General features: G+C 43.9%; 1 protein-coding gene across 1 annotated transcript in view; it reads left to right on the forward strand.

Annotated features, from left to right (window-relative positions):
• NUCB2 (nucleobindin 2) overlaps positions 1 to 11,483 on the forward strand; it is a 467,074-nt gene extending 455,591 nt beyond the window's left edge. Inside the window, exon 13 of the mRNA XM_069223731.1 lies at positions 10,009 to 11,483. Coding sequence (XP_069079832.1) covers positions 10,009 to 10,133 — 125 coding nt within the window. The 3' untranslated portion in view covers positions 10,134 to 11,483. The remainder of the gene's footprint in view (positions 1 to 10,008) is intronic.
• Positions 11,484 to 22,365: the final 10,882 nt, after the last annotated feature.

A 22,365-nucleotide genomic window follows, 5' to 3' on the forward strand; every position in this document is an offset into this window, starting at 1 on the left:
AAGTGGAAAAGATTTGTATATTACTGCCATAATAATCAAATTCAGCCATTACACGCATCTCCAAAAGATATAGTAGGATATTTACTACATTTACAAAAGTCAAATCTAGCTTTCTCTTCCATAAAGATACATCTTACCGCAATATCAGCTTACCTGCAAATTACTCATTCAACTTCATTATTTAGAATACCAGTCATAAAAGCGTTTATGGAATGCCTAAAGAGAATTATACCACCAAGAACACCACCTGTTCCTTCAAGGAACCTCAACATTGTCTTAACACTACTCATGGGTCCACCATTTGAACCCATGCATTCTTGTGAAATGCAATACTTAACGTGGAAAGTTGCGTTTTTAATTGCCATCACATCTCTAAGAAGAGTGAGTGAAATTCAAGCTTTTACCATATAAGAACCATTTATTCAAATACACAAAAATAAAATAGTCCTACGAACAAATCCAAAATTTTTACCAAAGGTAATCTCACCGTTCCACTTGAATCAAACGGTAGAATTACCAGTGTTCTTCCCACAGCCAGATTCTATAGCTGAAAGAGCACTACATACATTAGACCTCAAAAGAGCGCTAATGTACTACATTGACAGAACAAAACTAATTCGAAAAACAAAACAACTATTTATTGCTTTTCAAAAACCTCATACAGGAAATCCAATTTCTAAACAAGGCATTGCTAGATGGATAGTTAAGTGCATTCAAACCTGCTATATTAAAGCAAAGAGAGAGCTGCCTATTACACCAAAGGCACACTCAACCAGAAAGAAAGGTGCTACCATGGCCTTTCTAGGAAATATTCCAATGAACGAAATATGTAAGGCAGCAACATGGTCTACGCCTCATACATTTACCAAGCACTACTGTGTGGATGTGTTAACTGCACAACAGGCCACAGTAGGTCAAGCTGTACTAAGAACATTATTTCAAACAACTTCAACTCCTACAGGCTGAACCACCGCTTTTGGGGAGATAACTGCTTACTAGTCTATGCACAGCATGTGTATCTGCAGCTACACATGCCATTGAACGGAAAATTTCACTTACCCAGTGTACATCTGTTCGTGGCATTAGTTGCTGCAGATTCACATGCGCCCACCCGCCTTCCCGGCAGCCTGTAGCCGTTTAGAAGTAGATCTTGAACATTTGTACATTTGTAAATATATTACTTTAAGCTTCATTATGTACATATGTATTCACTCCATTGCATGGGCACTATTACTAGCATACACAACTCCTACCTCACCCTCTGCGGGGAAAACAATCTAAGATGGAGTCGACGCCCATGCGCAATGGAGTCGAAATGGGAGGAGTCCCTCGGTCTCGTGACTCGAAAAGACTTCTTCGAAGAAAAACTTGTAACATTCCGAGCCCAACACCAGATGGCAGACTGTGCACAGCATGTGAATCTGCAGTGACTAATGCCACGAACAGATGTACACTGGGTAAGTGACATTTTCCATATATATATATATATATATATATATATATATATATATATTTAACATTCCGTTAGCATGGACATCTCTTTTCTTTATACTCTATCACTCATACCTTACCTTACTTCGAGCCCAACACTAGATGGCAGAAGTATATGCACAGCATGTGAATCTGCAGCGGAACATGCCACGAACAGATGTACACTGGGTAAGTGACATTTTCCATATATATATATATATATATAAGTTTCGGTGGCATGTGTAGTTGTAGATACACATGCTGTGCATTATCCTGCCATCTAGTGTTGGGCTCGTAGTGTTACAAGTTGTTTTTCTTCGAAGAAGTCTTTTCGAGTCACGAGACTGAGGGACTCCTCCCTTTCGGCTCCATTGCGCATGGGCGTCGACTCCATCTTAGATTGTTATCTTTCCGCTATCGGGTTCGGACGTGTTCCTCTTCGCTCCGTATTTCGAATCGGGAAAGTTAGCTAAAGTACCGGGTTAGTGTTATCGTATCGGCACCGATCGCAGAAGCGCTCCGGCGGCCCTTCGGGGCTTCCGCTCTTCAGCAGGGCCTGGTCGGCCCGAACGCATCCATCGACGAAGATTAATGGATCGGACCCGCTTCTGTCCCAAGTGCCACTCGAAGTATCTGTAATCTGTGTTTATCACCAGAACACAGGGAGGATACTTGTGAGGCCTGTACACAGGGAGGATACTTGTGAGGCCTGTCGAGCGTTTCGATCAAAAAAGACCCTTCGTGATCGACGAACGAGAAGACTACAAATGGACGCCACCGCCAACAGGCCATGGCTTAACCCATCGAAAAGAAGGTGACCAAACATCGGCACCGAAAAAGGCCAAAGATTTGCCGAAGACTTCTGACTCCGGTCGAGATTCCGGCACCGAACGATCTCGACACCGAGAGTTTGACTCACCCAAGGTGAGAAAAATAACGTCAGAACCAAAAAAGACTTTATCGGAAACATCGGTACCGAAAAAGCGGCTTCGGAGCTGAAAAGAAGCTCTTACACAGAAGGAATTTTCAGCCAAATGCATGAAAAACACAAATTTGAGCAGGAAATAAGTATGGTTGAGCTAGACCATACACAAAGGAGGTTGTATTTTTCCAGTCTCTTTCTGGTTATGCAAACTCTTCCTCCAATTAAAACAAAAAGATAACTGGCATTTCAAGAGTCAGAAATGCAGCCAAAGGCGAAGGTGGCCAGAGAAAAAACCCCACCACCAAGTTTTTCTCCACAACCCTTCCCCACTACACTCACCACAGTTGTCTCCGGTGGGAACACCTCCTATGCAGTCACCTACGCATACAGGGATGACACAGGATGATCCTGATGCATGGGACTTGTATGATGCACCAGTATCAGATAACAGTCTGGATTGTTACCAAACAAAGCCGTCCCCTCCAGAGGACAGTACTGCATATACGCAGGTACTATCAAGGGCAGCTACGTTCCACAATGTAGCAATGCACTCTGAGCCAGTAGAGTATGATTTCCTGTTCAACACCTTGGCATCCACCCACACTTCCTACCAGAGTCTGCCAATGCTCCCGGGCATGCTCAAACATGCAAAACAGGTATTCCAGGAGCCAGTTAAAGGAAGGGCTATCATGCCTAGGGTGGAGAAAAAATACAAGCCTCCCCAACGGATCCTGTGTTTATAACACAGCAACTTACACTAGACTCGGTGGTTGTAGGAGCAGCAAGAAAGAGGGCAAACTCTCAATCGTCAGAAGACGCTCCACCGCCTGACACAGAGAGTAGACAGTGACTTCAATGTCACAAAACCCCAACACTTAACACCAGTGGGGGGGGGGGGGGGAGACTTACCGCATACTATCAAAATTGGACACACATTACCATGGACGCATGGGTCCTAGCCATTATACAACATGGTTATTGCATAGAATTCACAAATTTCCCGCCAGATGTGCCCCCAAGGGCACACAATATGTCCAAACAACACTTAGACCTATTACAAATAGAGGTCTAAGCATTATTACAAAAACAAGCAATAGAGTTAGTACCCAACCATCAGAAAGGAACAGGCGTCTACTCACTATATTTCCTGATTCCAAAGAAGGACAAAAGACCTATATTAGACCTCAGAACACTGAATCTCTTCATCAAGTCGGATCACTTCGACATGGTAACACTTCAAGACGTGGTTCCCTTACTAAAAAAGGAGGACTGCATGTCAACATTAGATCTCAAGGATGCGTACTTTAACATACACATCCATCCTTCTCACAGAAAATACTTAAGGTTTGTAATACACGGCGTACACTATCAATTCAAAGTGTTACCGTTCGGGATAACAACAGCCCCAAGGGTATTCACAAAATGCCTTGCAGTAGTAGCCGCTCACATAAGGAGACAGCACATGCACGTATTCCCATACTTAGACGACTGGCTAATAAAAACCACCACTCAACAACAGTGTCTTCTTCACACGCAATACGTTATAGAAACTCTACATAAAATAGGATTTTCTATAAATTACCAGAAATCACATCTGCAGCCATCCCAAATACAATACTTGGGAGCAACACTCAACACACAAAAAGCGATTGCCACTCCAAGTCCACAAAGGGTCCAAGCGTTCCAAAATATAACATCAAGCATACAGACAAACCAACAGTACCCAGTAAGGTTTGTAGTGAAACTTCTAGGCATGATGTCTTCATGCATAGCCATTGTCCCAAACGTAAGATTACACATGCGGCCCTTACAGCAGTGCCTAGCAAAACAATGGACACAAGCACAGGGTCAACTCCTAGATGTAGTGTTGATAGACCGCCAGACACACTTCTCGCTTCAATGATGGAACCCTATAAATTTAAACCAAGGGTGGCCATTCCAGGACCCAGTGCCTCAAGATGTGGTCACAACAGATGCTTCCATGATGGGATGGGGAGCACACCTCAACAAGCACAGCATACAGGGTCAATGAGACAATCAACAAAAACAACTCCACATAAATCATTTAGAACTGTTGGCAGTGTTTCTAGCATTAAAAGCATTTCAACCACTAATAGCCCACAAACACATTCTTGTCAAAACCGACAACATGACAACAATGTATTATCTCAACAAACAAGGAGGGACACACTCGTCACAACTGTGTCTCTTAGCACAAACAATTTGGCATTGGGCAATTCACAATCACATTCGCCTAATACCACAATACATCCCAGACATTCAGAACCAGTTAGCAGACAATCTCAGTCGAGATCACCAACAAACACACGAATGGAAAATTCATCCCCAGATCCTACATTATCACTTCCTATGCTGTGGAACACCAAAAATCGACCTATTCGCAACAAAAGAAAACGCAAAATGCCAAAACTTCGCGTCCAGGTACCCACACCCTGAATCCAAGGACAATGCATTATGGATCAGTTGGTCAGGGATATTTGCTTATGCTTTTCCCCCTCTCCCACTCATTCCTTATCTGGTAAACAAACTAAGTCAAAACAGACTCAAACTGAAACTCATAGCACCAACCTGGGCTCGCCAACCATGGTACACAACACTGCTGGACTTATCAGTAGTACCTAATATCAAATTACCAAACAGACCAGATCTGTTAACACAACACAAACAACAGATCAGACACCCGAATCCAGCATCGCTCAAACTAGCAATCTGGCTCCTGAAGTCTTAGAATTTGGACATTTAGACCTTACACAAGAATGTATGGAGGTCATTAAACAAGCTAGAAAACCTACTACAAGACGTTGTAATGCAAACAAATGGAAAAGATTTGTTTACTACTGCCACACTAATAAGATTCAACCACTGCATGCTTCCACAAAGGACATTGTAAGCTACTTATTACACTTACAAAAGTCTAAGCTAGCATTCTCTTCCATTAAAATACATCTCACTGCAATATCTGCCTATCTGCAAATTACACATACAACATCGCTTTTTAGAATCCCAATCATCAAAGCATTTATGGAGGGTCTAAAAAGAATCATACCCCCAAGGACACCACCAGTACCTTCGTGGAACCTTAATGTTGTATTAACACAACTCATGGGACCACCATTCGAACCCATGCACTCCTGTGAGATGCAATACTTAACTTGGAAAGTAGCCTTTCTAATAGCTATCACATCACTTAGAAGGGTAAGTGAGATACAAGCATTTACTATACAAGAACCCTTTATACAAATACATAAACATAAAGTGGTTCTCCGTACAAATCCCAAATTCCTACCAAAGGTTATATCGCCATTCCACCTAAACCAAACAGTGGAACTCCCAGTCTTCTTTCCACAACCAGACTCAGTAGCAGAAAGAGCCTTACAAACATTAGACATAAAGAGAGCACTAATGTATTACATTGACAGAACAAAACAATTTCGTAAAACAAAACAATTGTTCGTAGCCTTCCAAAAACCTCATGCAGGTAATCCTATATCCAAACAAGGCATTGCCAGATGGATAGTTAAATGTATTCAAACTTGCTATATTAAAGCAAAAAGGGATCTACCCATTACACCAAGAGCACATTCCACTAGGAAAAAAAGGCGCCACAATGGCTTTTCTGGGGAATATACCTATGACAGAAATTTGTAAGGCAGCCACCTGGTCTACGCCTCATACATTCACTAAGCATTACTGTGTAGATGTGTTAGCAACACAACAAGCCACAGTAGGACAGGCTGTACTAAGAACATTATTTCAGACAACTTCAACTCCTACAGGCTAAGCCACCGCATTTTGGGGAGATTTCTGCTTATTAGTCGATGCACAGCATGTGTATCTGCAGCTACACATGCCACCGAACGGAAAATGACACTTACCCAGTGTACATCTGTTCGTGGCATGAGACGCTGCAGATTCACATGCGCCCTCCTACCTCCCCGGGAGCCTGTAGCCGTTAGTAGTTGAATGAAAATTATAAATTTGTAAATAATTATTATTTTCATACACATTATGTACATACATACCTACTACATGGCATGGGCACATCTAGTATATTCACAACTCCTACCTCACCCTCTGCGGGGAAAACAATCTAAGATGGAGTCGACGCCCATGCGCAATGGAGCCGAAAGGGAGGAGTCCCCTCGGTCTCGTGACTCGAAAAGACTTCTTCGAAGAAAAACAACTTGTAACACTCCGAGCCCAACACTAGATGGCAGGATAATGCACAGCATGTGAATCTGCAGCGTCTCATGCCACGAACAGATGTACACTGGGTAAGTGACATTATATATATATATATATATATATATATATATATATATATATAGTATGAACGTACCCCTCCAGTTGGAGGACTGCCTACAAGTAATCTAGTTTAGTGCTACTGTACCTTTATTTTTGTAACACTGTGGTTCCTTTCAGGTGTGATAAGTTGCTGTGTGACTGCTGTGGTATTGCAAGTGCTTACAGTTTTGGCTGCTCACCACAGCTACCACTAGAGCCAAGGCTTTCTAGACACTGTTTCACTCACTAATACAGGTTGCCTTGACCTGGTATAAGGTGCAAATACCATAGATGTCCACCACACACCAGGCCAGCTGACTTCAGTATTGCTTGGGTATCTATTTTAAGGTGAGGAATCTGCAACTAGAAGTCTTTATCAGATGAAAAAGTTACTTACATTCAGTAACAAATTATCTGGTAGAGACATATTCTAGTTGCAGGTTCCTTACCATCCCACCCATCCTCCCCGCTCTGCAAACTGATTTCTAGGGACAGAGACTTCCTTTCAGGGCCCTAGTTCTGGCGCACCAGTCTGCGTCCTTCATGGCTCCGTGCTTCTGGCGTGAAAAGTTGTGAAAAGAAACTGACGTCACCTCATCAGGGTGGTGCCTATATATGTGACCACAACATCATCCACAACACCCACGACTGATGCAGAGTCGACTGACGGCGCACAAATGTACTGCTCAAAGAAAAATCTCCAGATCCTGTCTGATGTCTACGGGAAATTATAAGGTTAGGCATCTGCAACTAGAATGTGTCTCTAGCAGAAACAATCATTATCTAAGGTTAGTAACTTGTTCTTCACTGAAACTGCCAGTCTGTGAATCTAAGGGTTGCCCGATTAAACATGCTAAAATCTCTTCTGATATGCGAGATTATAGAGAAATATATACTGGGTGGGGAGTTTTTACAGAAACGTCTTTGTTGTGGACACCCTGTCTCCTGAACCCTCCCCCGACCCCGCTTTTTAATATGCCGAGAGATAACAAGCTTTTCAAATTGTTACCTCGTCTTTATTAATTGTGTGCTCCATTGTGGTGAACACAACAGGGCATTAGTCCGGATTGTTATGTAATGCATATTGTGTGATTGATACTTCTCAAAAGTATGTTACAAAAAATGAGTGGCAAAAAAAGTATATTTTCATTACTTATCGAGGGAACTTGCTGGTTTCCTATCCCTCTTTAACTGAGATAGTTATAAAGACATGAAATAGAGCTTATGGCGTCATGGGCTGGAAGGTGAAAATATCTAAAGGTACACCGTTATGGGTGTATAATATGCTAAGAAGCATTGTAAATCTATCTGAATTTAACAGGGTGCATTATCATAGGTATATCTATAGTAAGGTACATAGGGGAAACTTATACTATGCTGTCCTTTCAATTTAGTGACAAATACAAGTTGCCAAACATAGTTTTTCAGGTATTTTCAAATATATCATGCTACATGTAAATATATTATGGATTACACTTTGATTATTACCCCCGGAAAAGTACCCAATATAATGGAAACCAAAGCAGTCTTATGGGCATAAAAAATGTTAACGAATAATCAAAAGACACTCTCACTCCCTCACTCACTCTCTCTCCTCTCCCCTCAAGTTGGAGAGCAAGCTCAATGTGCCTGGGAAGAAGATTGGCAAATGGACCTAATGTACTCCATTAAAGTAGCTATTCCCTTTGTTCGGTTATAGTGTCACAGCAAGATGTTAGAAGGGTTGTGAGCTGGAAAGCACCGTGGTTATGCACCAAAATTGAGCTTTTATGGAACAGACTTTTAAGTCATTAATCTTGACTAGTATACAGAATCAGATAAAATGATTTATCAAATCAAAGGATGTCTGAAAAAATTCCACAAATTAGGAAGGGCTTGGAAAATATGCTCCAAAGCAGGGACTACCATGTCCAGTATATAAAACATATACTTAAGTATATTTCTAAATTGCCTACAGACGGTGAAGTTATATTATGATGAATGTGATTAGAACATTAACACCGGAGCTGCCTTAGTTCGTCCGTTCGTCTTTAATCAAAAAAAGAAAGAAATCAATAAATTGATTAAAAATATATACATCAGTTCTTTGTAAATAGCATTGCACGGAATTAAAATATGGGTATGAGTAGCCTCTCTGTTGATTCCGTTCTCCATTTCGATATCCGGGAACTTGTTAGTTGGGCCCTTGTTTTCAGGATATTGAAGAAAGATGTTTAACCTAGTCATGGTAATACAAAACCTATTTTATTGTGTGGTTTACTGGGTTGGCGAATGTACTATTATGAAGGTGGGCGTTTATGTATGTATCTAATCAAAAAATATATGGCAAAAAACACTGTAAAGCTTAGTAATATTGATGTAAGAACATAATGGAATATAAAGGAAAATTGAAAGCGTTCTTACAGAATTTTGTTGTTGTATGCATTCAGTGACTACGCAATATTGTACGTCATTAGTTAACAAGGCATTAGGTTTTTCTGGAAGCTTCCACATTCTTACAGCTTGGTATTTTTACGTTAAAACAATTCAATAGAGTAGCGTATTTTCCTATTTATGTTTATTTTCTTCAAGGTTTGTGTCATAATATATTTCGAAGACTACCACTGACATTATTACATTGTCTATTAAGCCAATTGCAACTGAAAGATTAGAGAAGTCCTAAGTCTTGTTTCAGGTTTCACTTGCTCTCTGTGGCCCCTGTTTTTTTCTCTTTTATTCCCACATCTTGCTCTGTGTCCCGAGGCAAGTGATAGAGTTGTGTCCTAGGGCCTTCAACAAACAAGACATGTGCTTTATTGAACGGTGCCTGGTTATTTCCAACCATTGTTGTGATCAGTTAAGTGGACATTTGTGAATGACAACCTCTGCTTAGACTTCTTGAGGTTGAAACAAAAGAGCAGTACCGATATTGCAAGATATGATTTTTAATGAACAATTTGTGCAACATTCTGAGTTTTCAGACTTTAAAATGTAGGATGTCTTGCTAAGGAAATGCATTTCCCCACCCGCCCCTCATTGGGAAGTGCACAAACATTCATATTTTTTGTGTGGCCTGCATTATTTTGGCAATGTTTTAATCGTGATTCGGGACTAAACTTTTAAATTCCCTAATTTGTAATGTGGACAACTTTGAATGAAGTGGAACAAACTGGGAAATCACGTAGATTATCATACTACCCAGTGCCTGAACATGTCGTAGGTGCATTCATTCATTTAAGGGAATGTTAAAAATAACTTGTCTTTCAGTACTTTTTATGAACTTAAAATAATTGTTCTTTATTTGAACTCCTTTCTACTTTGTTTTACAGCCGGGGAACGTACAGTGGGAAAGGTGGAAGGCCATCCTGCCGGAGGTGATCAACCTCTCGTTCAAGGGCACATAGCAGAGCTACAGGCTGCGCCTGGTGCCCAGCAGATACAAACCCACCCTTGACGACAGATTCCTCTATGTCTTTACTTTTTATTTTGCTGTGGTATAAGTTTGTTATAAAAGAAAGTTTTATCAAAAATGCGTTGTAACATCATGGAACTGAAATGGAAACCAAAATGTGTATTACACTGTCCCGTTTCTCTACCACCGTTGAAGCAAGACCGCATTAAATCTAAAGTCAGCTTCCCAGTTGTATTCCTGGACATGTGGATATCATTCAACTATTACAATGTCATTGCACTATGATCACTTAAAGGATATTAATATGTAGACTGTGTAACGAAATTTGCTGAAAGACAATGATACCTTCTGTGGAAATTGAAATGTAATTTCACCAGAGATATCTTTGGGGACACCACATATACTGCCAGCTGCTGGAAGTGTTTTAATTTTCGCTGGAAAAGATCAGCACAGAGGTAGAACGTGTGCAATCGTTCCCTATCTTACTTTCCGCTCACATGCTGATTCTTGAATTCTTCAGAAGTAAGGTCTTCAACATCAAGAACTCTGCATCCCCCTTCATCAGCCCTAATGAGATTTTTAAATGTTTGGCCATTTCAGCAACATTTATGATTTAAAGTTTGCATCAATGTAGAACCATCTCGTGATCAAAGTGGAGTTGGTCATTATTTTAAGATCCTGAAGAGGTTCACTTAAAAACTGTCTACACTGATTTATATAGATGCACCAATTATTACAGTATTCTTTCTAAGGGTACAAGTGCCATTCCAATGCAGTACTCAAATCAAAAAGTGAAATCAGTATGTTCAATTTGTGGCAAATATTTGTAATGAACACAATTCCCTATCTTACGTTATTGTTTTGAAATTATTTATGTTCCATTCTGTGTAACATTTTCTCTTGTTACCCCCAAGAATATACTGAGAAAGCAAACACAGTGACTAATCAAAACTAGATAGATGCATTTTATCATACACCTGTTGTAAAAAAGATATTTCCATCCTTACAGTTTGCATATTCTGCTGCGAATTGTCTACATTACGGAGGTTAAATGCCTACTTGCATTTTGCTTTGATGTGATATTCCTTGTTGCTCTCTTTCTAATATGTCTCTCAGTTGTGGATGCTATCCATTGTTCACAGACTCCTTTGGTGGAACTGTAATTTCTTACTTCTGTTGTTCAGCATGCTTCTCTAATCCATACATGTCACTGATTTTGTAGACCTTGTAGCTCCAGTAGTCAGATACAAGTGATGCTATTTGGGAATATCATTGATGGTGCTAACGGTTGTTTTCTGCATTTGTAAAGGCAAGCATAGCTGCTAGCAGTTGAGAGACCAGAGGATGTTTCCAGATCAACAACTCTTTGTCTAATGAAACTAAACAAAAATAGCAAGTGTCGGTATTTTTTTTTCTAATTAGCCTTTTTTGCTTCTGAGCTAGTGTTGGCATTTTGGAGAGCCATTGAGTTATTTCCCAAATAAGGTGCCTTTTATTGAACAGTATGACTGGATACATTTGGAAAGCAGTGTTACTGCATAAGCAAGTGAAACGAACATTTAAGCTGAAGCAATCTAAACCTTAAACTAAAGCCAGAAGGTAAATATCTGATAATTATTTTCTAAATACCTAGCAAATTACACATTAATAAAGTGGTAATTAAAAAGTTTCAACCCTTAGAGGCTGTGAGATAAAAGTAGAGATACAAACTAACTAAACATAAGAGAAAACATGGCACATGCCGTGATCTGTCTCAATTTTCTTAAAGGACAGCTAATACTAAGCCTGAAAATAAGTCATGCAATTCAACCTAAGGTTCGCAGTTTGGAGGCCCATGTTTCTATCTTTGGCTGCTGTTTATTATAATATATATAATATTAGATGGGTAACACTGAGTAATGTGAATGTTATTCACTGAGGGGTTGAGAGAAAGAAGAGGAAAGCTCAGGTTGTTTAGAATGACACAGAACCTCGAGTTGGACAGACACCCCTGTTAGTCATTATTACCCATTTTCAACTTTTTTATGTATGGTCTACTCAGATCATGTGTCCCTGTGCTCAGTAGCGGTGCAAGGGTAGATGGGTCGGGGGCAGCCATACACAACATGGCCTTTTTTGCCTTAGGTCCCTCTCCTCTGTTACACCTGGCCAAACACCCATTTCTTAGCCAGAAGTATTTTCCTCCATCAACTGTTAAACCAAAAGGTGTACCTGGTCACTTTCCTCAATCCCCTGCTCACTCAAATAAAAAACTAAATCTGACGTCCTACCACCCACCCACACTAACGTCTCTTCAACCCACCCCTCCCTGTCAAAATATATTAAATTATTAACTGGTATCCTGCCACCTAATACCCCCATGCTCTGTGCCTTCTTAATTGGTTCTTAAAATTTAATCTAGCCACAGTCGATAATCCTCCTCAGTTTCATGAAATACAGAACTTTGATAATGTGGTTGCATCATCATTTCAAAGCAACAAATTCTTACTATCATGCTTCATTTTGTTTTGTCAAGCTTCTTCTTACGTCAAACCATTATATTGTTACTTGACCACTTTTAGGGGCTCAAGTGATCTATAACGTAATTTATTTTTTATGCTAAATTGGCAGTATTGTAACCTGACCTACGTCTTATGGTGTTTTTTAACAACCTGTTGCCTACTACAATCTACTTTCTTTTGTCATATTTTAGCATTTCCTTATAGTATGGTTTACGTGCAGACCAGATGAAAATATATCATCCTGGTGTTCCGATGTTTTCTTAACTATGAACTCAACAGTTTCCACTCATGCTCAAATGTTTAGAAAAAATAATTGAAGTTACTAAGAAGTCAGTGAGTGCAATTGATAATGGTTGTGATTGTACCCTAATAATAGGTAGTTATTTTTTGTGGTAGGTCCAGCAGAAAATAGTGAGCATCCCAGAAACATTTGATAACTTGATGGTATACAAGTGGACATGTGGATGGATAAAGGACATGTGCCTACATCTCCGACCTTAACAATAGAGTTGCTGGCAGATGAAGTAAATAGGGAGACAATTTGGGAGTTGAAGTTATTTGGGAGGTAAATCATATACTGTCAGTATATAAGCAAATGCACAGTATTTGGTGTCATGGCTAAGAAGGGCTGCTCTAGATACACATGGAGAAAACAGTAGATAACTGGAACTGTAAACTGTTCTGACTGGTGATATCTGTGGCTACTGTGGTAAAGTATGACTCTCCGTTGGGGCATGAGAAAAATTGGACCTGTGGCATGAAGGGGGGGGTCCGATGCGCGGCGGGGTGGGCATGTGTGTTCAGTGCTTTTGACCATACAGAGGAGATCAGGAAGAGCTCTGGAGTTTTTGTCAAGTAGTGTGTGGTATCTGGTCAGGAACCATCTATGCCAGAGTTTGGAGGGGCAAGGTCTTTCCATCCGGAGGGGGTGGATTCAGCTTAATTGATAACTTCATTAGGTATGTGTCCCATAACCTGGCAACTCCACCTCCCCCGCGTGATCTATGGTCATAAGTGAGGGCATTCGTCTCTGCTGTGGTCCAATGGAAAACTGTCTGTAGCCAGCAGTCAATCGGCAATGGATTAGGGGCCCACGAGGACCTTGCAATTAAGTGTTTAAACAGTGTCAATGCTAGGTCTACAAACTTCATATAATGCTTGTTTTGGTAGACATAGCAGTGATTCCAGAGGCAGTGGGGTGTCGATTACGTCCAAGACATGTTCCAGCACTCTGGTCCAAATGAGTTGCAGTGGTGGGCATTTCCATGTCATGTGAATGAAAGTTGAGTCATTGTGGATACATCTCGGGCAGATTGCGTATTTGGTAATATTTTATGTAAACTTTGGGGCGAAAGATAGGTTTGGTGTAGATAGTTAAATTGCCTGAATTTCGGGAAACCCGCTTTTACCTCATGCAGGTAACCCTATATCAAAACAAGGCATTGCCAGATGGATTGTTAAATGTATTCAAACTTGCTACATTAAAGCAAAAAAAGAATGACCTATTACACCAAGAGCACATTCCACTAGAAAGAAAGGCGCCACAATGGCTTTTCTTGGGAATATAGAAATGACAGAAATTTGTAAGGCAGCCACCTGGTCTACGCCACGTACATTTACTAAGCATTACTGTGTAGACGTGTTAACAACACAACAGTCCACAGTAGGACAGGCTGTATTAAGAACATTATTTCAGACAACTTCAACTCCTACAGGCTAAACCACCGCTTTTTAGGGAGATAACTGCTTAGTAGTCTATGCACAGCATGTGTATCTGCAGCTGCACATGCCACCGAACGGAAAATGTCACTTACCCAGTGTACATCTGTTCGTGGCATGAGACGCTGCAGAGTCACATGCGCCCTCCCACCTCGCCTGTAGCCATTTTTAGTTGCATAACAATTGTAAATATGTAAATAAATAATATTTTAATATACATTAGATACATACATTACTACTCCATTGCATGGGCACCTCTAGTATACTCACAACTCCTACCTCACCCTCTGCGGGGAAAACAATATAAGATGGAGTCGACGCCCATGCGCAATGGAGCCGAAAGGGAGGAGTCACTCAGTCCCGTGACTTGAAAAGACTTCTTTGAAGAAAAACAACTTGTAACACTCCGAGCCCAACACTAGATGGCAGGATAATGCACAGCATGTGAATCTGCAGCATCTCATGCCACGAACAGATGTACACTGGGTAAGTGACATTTTCCATCACACATATGTATCAATTGCAGTTTGGGTTTTTGCAGATAAAGCAGATTACAACTAAGTAATACTTTTCAATTTCAAAAGTTGACAGTGCAATTTTTCATAGGAGTCAGTAAAGTCCTATAGGGTTAAAAGTGTTAGCACTGAAAACAGGTATGTACACAACTTACAATTCCAGTTTTCAGGGGTTAGCATGTCCACAGGTCAGAGTTCAAGTTGACTCCAAAAGTCCACCTCCAGCCACATGGGGCTGGCCGGGTGAGGAGGTCAAAGTTGGTGTTGGGTTTGCAATGGAATCCTATGAGGACTGGTAGGACGTAGTAGAAAAGAGATTGCAGGTAAGTACCTGCGGTTTCAGGAGACAGGCCTGGGGGGTTTAGGTCAACACTGGGGGGGCCACAGATCAGCACCAAACACACACCCTCAGGGCACAGGAGTGACTGGATGCAGAGTGCAAACACCGCATCGGGCACCCAAAGCTTTTCAATGAGGGAACTCCAGGTGCCACAAAGATGCTGCAGGCCAGAGCTAGGGGGGTCGGTTCTGGAAAACCAAAGGTTGAACAGGAAGAAGAGGTACCCGCTGCACATTGCTAGACCATTGATGGAATTCCCCAAGGTCAGGGAGCTGCAGATGCAGGGGTACTTTTAGGCATCAGGAAATATTCTTTGGATCCGTTCGTGGTCAGGGGGGCCTCCAGGTTCAGGCTGCAGCCATTGTCATGGTGACTGGGAGGGGTCAATTCAGGATGGACTTGAAGTCGGAATTGCCTGGAGACCCTTCTCTAGACTGTCTTGCCACTTGGATATGGGCCATGGGCATCAGGTGCAGAGTGGACAGGACTCGTGGTTCTGGAGTCCTTTCAGTGATTTCTTTTGGACAGGGTTGCTGTCCTAAAGAGTTTTTGGTCCTCTGCTGGGCAGGCAGCCCTCTGAGGGTTTGTAGAGGTTAATGGTCCTACAGGATGCGTCACCTTCTTGGAGCAAAGGTCTTTGATGCTGCAGACAGACTGGTAGGGCTGGGGCCAAGTCAGTTGTTGTGTGGAGTCTTCACTGCTGGGGTCAGCTGAGAAGCCCATCTTTCATCTTCTTCTTGAGGTCACAAGGAATCTACGGAGTAAGGTTCCGGGATGCCCCTAAATACTATTTTTTGGGGCGTTACAGGGGTCAGAGGCCAGTAGCCAATGGCTACTCTCCCCAAGGTGGCTAAACCCTTCTTGTGTCCACTCCCTTTGGAGCGGGGGGCAATTACCTATCCCCATTGGTCCATTGCCTTCAAACCAAGATGGAGGATTTTGCAAGGAAGGGGTCACTTCAGCTCTGGACACCTTAGGGTGGTCCTAGCTGCAGGGGTCACTCCTCCCTGTTTTACCTAATTTTCCCACCAGACCTGCTGCCAAAAGTGGGGCTTGGTCTGGGGGTGGAGGGGGTGGCATTTCCACTAGCTGGAGTGCCCTTGGGCACTGTAACAGGAGGACTGTGCCTTTAAGGCTCACCGCCAAGTGTTACAGTTCCCGCAGAGGGGAGGTATGCAGCACCTCTACCTAGAGCAGGCTTTGTATCTGACCTCAGAGAGCACAAAGGCTCTCACCCTTTGGGGTCAGAAACATGTCTGTTAGTGGCAGGCTGCCATAGACTGGTCAGCCCTGCACCAAAGGGTTGGGTAAAATACAGGGGTATCTCGAAGATTCCCTCTGTGTGCATTTTCCAGTAAAACCAACACTGGCATCAGTGTGATATTATTGGGCTGAAACGTTTGATACCAAACTTCCCATTCTGCAGTGAAGTCCTATGGAGTTGTGGAGTTCGTAATGACAGACGCCTGGCCCATGTACTCAATATAGCCACACTGCACTTACAATGTCTAAGAATGGACTTGGACACTCTAGGGGCATATTGCTCATGCAACTATGCCCTCACCTGTGCTATAGTGCACCTTGCTGTAGGGCTTGTAAGGCCTGCTAGAAGGGTGACGTACCTATGCCACACACAGTGGTCTGTGGGCATGGCACCCTGAGAGGGATGCCATGTTGTCTTTACCTTTTTCTCCCCACCAACACACAAGCTGCAATGGTGGTGTTCATGATGAGGGGTCTCTTAGAGTGGCACAATACATGCTGCTGCCTTTGAGGACCTTCCCTGGCCACATAGCTCTTGGTACCACTGGTACCTTTTACAAGGGACTTAGCTGTGTGCCAGGGGTGTGCCAATTGTGGAAACAATGGTACGGTTTTGGGAAAGAACACTGGTTCTATGGCATGATTAGCAGGATCCCAGCACAGTGTCAAGTTAGCATTAATATCAGGCAAACAGTGTGTGTTTTTGGTGGGGGGGGGGGGGGGGAGAGGCTGGTAACCATGCAAAAAGTGACACTTTCCTACAAAACCCCCTCCCAAAGGAAAGAGAATGAGACTAACCTTTCCCAAGAGAGTCTTCATTGTCTAGGTGGAACAACCTGGAAAGGCCATCTGCATTGGCACAGGCAGTCCCAGGTCTATGTTCCACTGTAAAGTCCATTCCCTTTAGTGAGATGAACCACCTCAAACGTTTTGGGTTCTCACCTACCTTTCATTTGCATTAGCCATCTGAGAGGTCTGTGGTCAGTTTGGACAATGAAGTGAGTACCAAACAAGTATGGTCTCAGCGTCCTCAGGGACCAAACCACAGCAAAGGCCGCCCTCTCAATGGCAGTCCAGTGCTGCTCCCTGGGGAGTAACCTCCTGCTAATAAAAGCAACAGGCTTGTCATGGCCATCATCATCGGTTTGGGACATGACTTCTCCCGTCTCATGTTCAGAGGCATCTGTCTGCACAATGAACTGCTTAAAGTAGTCTGAAGCTTTGAGAACTTGTACTGAGCACATTGCCTCCTTCAAGGTGTCAAAAGCCTTTTGACAACTAACAGTCCAGTTTACTTTCTTGGGCTACTTTTTAGAACTCAACTCTGTGAGTAGGGTCACACTGGATCCATACCCCTTCACAAACCTCCTATAGTAACCATTTAACCCAAGGAATGCCCTGACTTGAGTCTGGGTTTTTGGAGCTTTCCAGTCCAGAATTGTCTGGATCTTGTGTTGTAAGGGTTGCACTTGGCCTCCACCTACGAGGTGGCCCAAGTATACAACAGTACCCTGCCCTATCTGGCATTTAGATGCCTTGATAGCAAGGCATGCTGAGTGCAAGGTCTGCAAAACCTTCTCCAGATAAACCTGCCAGGAGGAGCTAAAGACAACAATACCATCTAGATATGCTGCACTGAAGAACTCCAAGCCAGGAAGGACTTGATTCACCAACCGTTGGAAGGTTGCAGGTGCATTCTTAAAACCAAAGGGCATAACAGTGAACTGATAATGCCTAACAGGTGTGGAGAACGCAGCCTTTTCTTTTGCTCCTGGTGCCATTCGAATTTGCCAGTACTATACAGTCAAGTCAAAGGTACTCAGAAACTTTGCCACACGTAATTAATCTGATAGAGACTTATAGTTGAAGATTCCTTATCTTAGAATTTCCCCAAGTGTCAGACTGGATCCGGAGACTTTTTTTTTTTTTTAGCAGTACCCTTGCGTGCTGTTAGGTGGTATCTGTCGACTCCGCATCCATTGTTGGCACCGTGGTTGCTGTGATGACATCGGTGTAGGAAGCTGGCCTGGTGTGTGGTGGGTACCCAAGGTACTTAAACCTTATACCAGGTCCAGGTATCCCCATCTTAGTGAAGTGTAGTCAGTCTAGAAGCCAGCCTCTCTAGAGGTAGCTGTGGATGAGCAACTAAGGCTAATCTATGAGACATGCAAAGCTCATGCAAAACCACTGTAGTCACACAGCACTTACACACATGAAAAAAAAAAAAACACTCAGTTGTACAAAAAATAAAGGTACTTAATTTTTGGTCACACAATACCACAAAATACTAGATGGGCAATCCTCCAATAGGAGGTAAGTAATACACTAATTATATACACTAGTAAACGGCAATAGGCATAGAAAAGGTCAGAAAACCGTACAAATGCAGTTAGACTATAGTGACCCTAGGGGGGAGACCAAATACTAAAAGAAAATGGAATGCGAACACAGGACCCCATCTAGGTAAGTGGAATGTGTAAAGGGAAGCTGGGAGAACTAGAAAACCACAACAAGTAACACAGTACCCCCAGCGACCAGGAAAGCAGGAGACAACCAGACAAGACTGCAAGCCAGTTTTGGATTCCTGGAGAGGAAGACCTGAGGAGAGAGGGGACCAAGTCCAAGAGTCACAGTGGAGACCAGGAGGAGTAGGAGCTACTATCCACCCAGCTGTACTTGCAGGAGTTGGTCGACGGTGATGAAGAGAAGGTCAGCACTGCAGCCCTGTAGCTGGAAAAGAGTTTCTGAGGGATGCAGATGTCCCATGTTGGAAGGAAGATTGCAGACAGGTGTTGGTGCAGGAATTCCATCAACAAGCCTTGACAACGGCAAATTTGTGGTTAGTGGAAAAGTGGTGCTGCCGGGGACCAGCAAGGCCCAAGATAACTCAACCCAGGAGGGGGAGTCAGAGGGGACCCTCAGCCACACAGAGAGCCCACAGGAGCAGAGGCAGCACCCACAGGATGGGGACACAGAAGTCTCAGAAGGGTCCCACGCCACAGGAGAACCATGCAGAGGGCTGTGCATCACAGGAAAGAGTGCTGAGGGCTGGAGCTACACACAGCCTGAAGATCCCCTGGAGGAGATGCAAATAAGCTTTGGCAGCTGCAAGAGACGTGGTGCACGAGGTTACTGACCTGCGTGGGAAGGCAAGGGCTTACCTCTGCCAAAGTTGGACAGCTGGCAGAGAGGACCAAGAGAACTACTCCAGACTACCACCCGTGATGCAGGATCCACACAGTCAGGATGAGAGGAGATCCCCGCAGCAGGTTGTCGTTGCAGTAGGTGTCTGTGGATGCAGGGGAATGACTCCTTTACTCCAAGGGAGATTACTTCTTCCTTCTCACACCGACTGAAGACTTGCCAGCCTCAGAGGAAATGTTGCAGAAGCTGTAAAGAGCCATGGAAACAGTGTTGCAAGAAGAGTCTTCTTCATGGATGCAGATTGTCGGTTCCTGGAGGGTCCAGTCAGAGTTGAGATTGCAGAGGAGTCCTGCTGGAATCTTGCAAGCCGAATCTGAGGACCCACCCAAGAGCGAGACCCTAAATAGCCCTGAAAGGGGGATTGGTCACCTAGCCAGGTAAGCATCTATCAGGAGGAGGCTCCGATGTCACCTGCCTGGTCTGGCCACTCAAATCATCCCAGAGGTCCCTGCCAACCTTAGTTTCAAGATGGCAGACCCTAGGGACCCTCAGGAGGATGTCTGGACGCCACCCCTGGGGTGGTGATGGACAGGGGAGTAGTCACTCCCCTTTCCATTGTCTAGTTTCACACCAGAGCAACGACTGGGGGTCCCTGAACCGGTGTGAATTGGTTTATGCACAGAGGGCACAAAATGTGCCCTTCAAAGCACACCAGTGGCTGGAGGAGGCTACCCCTCATAAGCCAGTCACACCTAATTTCAAAGGGAGAGGGTGTTACCTCCGTCTCCCAAAGGATATCCTTTGTTCTGCCTTCCTGAGCTTGATGAGATCAAGCAGCAGGAGGGCAGAAACCTGTCTGAGGGGTGGCAGCAGCTTGGGCTGCCCAGAAAACTCTAAAAGACTGGTGGTAGCAATGCTGGGGCCCCCAGAGTGCATGGAATCATACTTCCAACACTGGCAACAGTATTGGGGTATGATTCCAACATGTTTGATACCAAACATGCCTAGGTTCGGAGTTACCATTATGTAGCTGGACATAGGTAGTGACCTATGTCCAGTACATGTGTAAAATGGCACTGCAGCACTCATGAAGTCCATAAAAATGGCACTGGAGTTTGTGGGACACCTCTGCTAGTGCAGGGGTGCCCTCGCACACAGGTACTTGCACCCTGCCCTCTGGGCTAGGAGGGCCTACCATAGGGGTGACTTATAGTGACCTGGTGCAGTGACCTTTGATGAAAAAGGGTGCATGTACCCTTTCATGCAGGCTGCAATGGCAGGCCTGCAGAACACTTTTCATGGGCCCCACATGAATGGCATAATACATGCTGCAGCCCATGGGGATCCCCTGGCACCCCATTGCCATGGGTACCTGTGTACCACATATTAGGGGCTTATATGGGGCACCAGTATGCCAAATGTGGGGAGAGAAAAAGGTACAGTTACCAAGTTAGAAGGAAAGAGCATAATCACTGGGGTCCTGGTTAGCAGGATCCAAGTGGACACAGTCAAACACACTGACAACAGGCAGAAAATGGGGGTAGCCATGCCAAGAAAGAGGGTACTTTCCTACAGTCGGGTTTGAATTTAGGCACCGCCTCAGCAACGTCTGATTTTCCACGCCAAAGCACTGAGCCATGAAGAGCACTGAAGTGGTGCGGCAAAACGAAGGCCTCCAAACCTTCCTAGTCCATCCTCCCCACATCCGTCCAGTTGGCAACAGGATATGCCATCACCTGCCCCACTAGGAATCCATCACGATGGACAGGTGGGTTTTGCAGATCATCCGAAGGGGCTTCTCCCTCCCCTTTGATACTTCCCATCTGGCCATGCCTCGAAATTGTGGCCAACTGATAGAGGATCACTAGGCACTTCTCTGCAAGTAAGTTGTGGTTCTCTTGGCCAAGGGGGCAATAGAGAGGGTACCTGCACCAGAAAAAGGCTGTGGTTGTTATTCCTGCTACTTTCTGGTGCCCAAAAAGGACATAGGCTTATGTCCTATCCTCGACCTCAGGACCCTCAATCTCCTCAGGAAGGAGAAGTTCAAAATGCTCACCTTGGCTCAGGTCCTTTCTGCCTGGGACCCAGGAGACTGGATTGCGGTGTTGGATTTGCAAGATGCTTATTTTCATATTCTCGCCTTGCCTGCCCACAGGCGTTACCTACGATCCGTGGTAGGTGACAAGCACTTTTAGGTTACTGTTCTCCCCTTCGACCTTACCTGCGCCCCTCGGATTTTCACAAAAGTGATGGCGGTGGTTGTAGCTCATCTGCACAGGTCATGGATTTCAGTCTTAACCTACCTTGAAAGTCATCTCCCTTCTTCAGACTACGGCGAACCTCCTGCACACGCTGGGGTTCACTATAAGCATGTCGAAGTCACACCTGACCCCCCTCTCAGATGATCCCTTTCATTAGAGCTGTTCTGGATACAGAGCAGTTTTGGACCCATCCCCCTGATCAGTGAGTCAGGTGATATTCAGGCTATGATTCCGATGTTTCAGCCTCTATCCTGGGTTTCGGTGAGAATGATTCTGAGGCTGCTAGGCATCATCGCCTCCTGCATCCTGCTAGTGATACATGCGGGCTCTGCAGCGGAACCTGAAGTTCCAGTGAGTGCAGCATCAGGGGAATCTCCCCGACATGGTCCAAATGTCGGAAGGAACTGTGAAAGGTCTGCAGTGGTGGCTTTTGAATCAGGATTGGGCCAACGCCAGATTCCTCTCCCTTCCTCAACCAGAATTTACAATTGTGACAGACGTGTCACTTCTGGGCTGGGCGGCCCCAGGGGA

This window comes from Pleurodeles waltl, chromosome 3_1 (genome assembly GCF_031143425.1).
Source record: "Pleurodeles waltl isolate 20211129_DDA chromosome 3_1, aPleWal1.hap1.20221129, whole genome shotgun sequence".
Taxonomy (NCBI): domain Eukaryota; kingdom Metazoa; phylum Chordata; class Amphibia; order Caudata; family Salamandridae; genus Pleurodeles; species Pleurodeles waltl.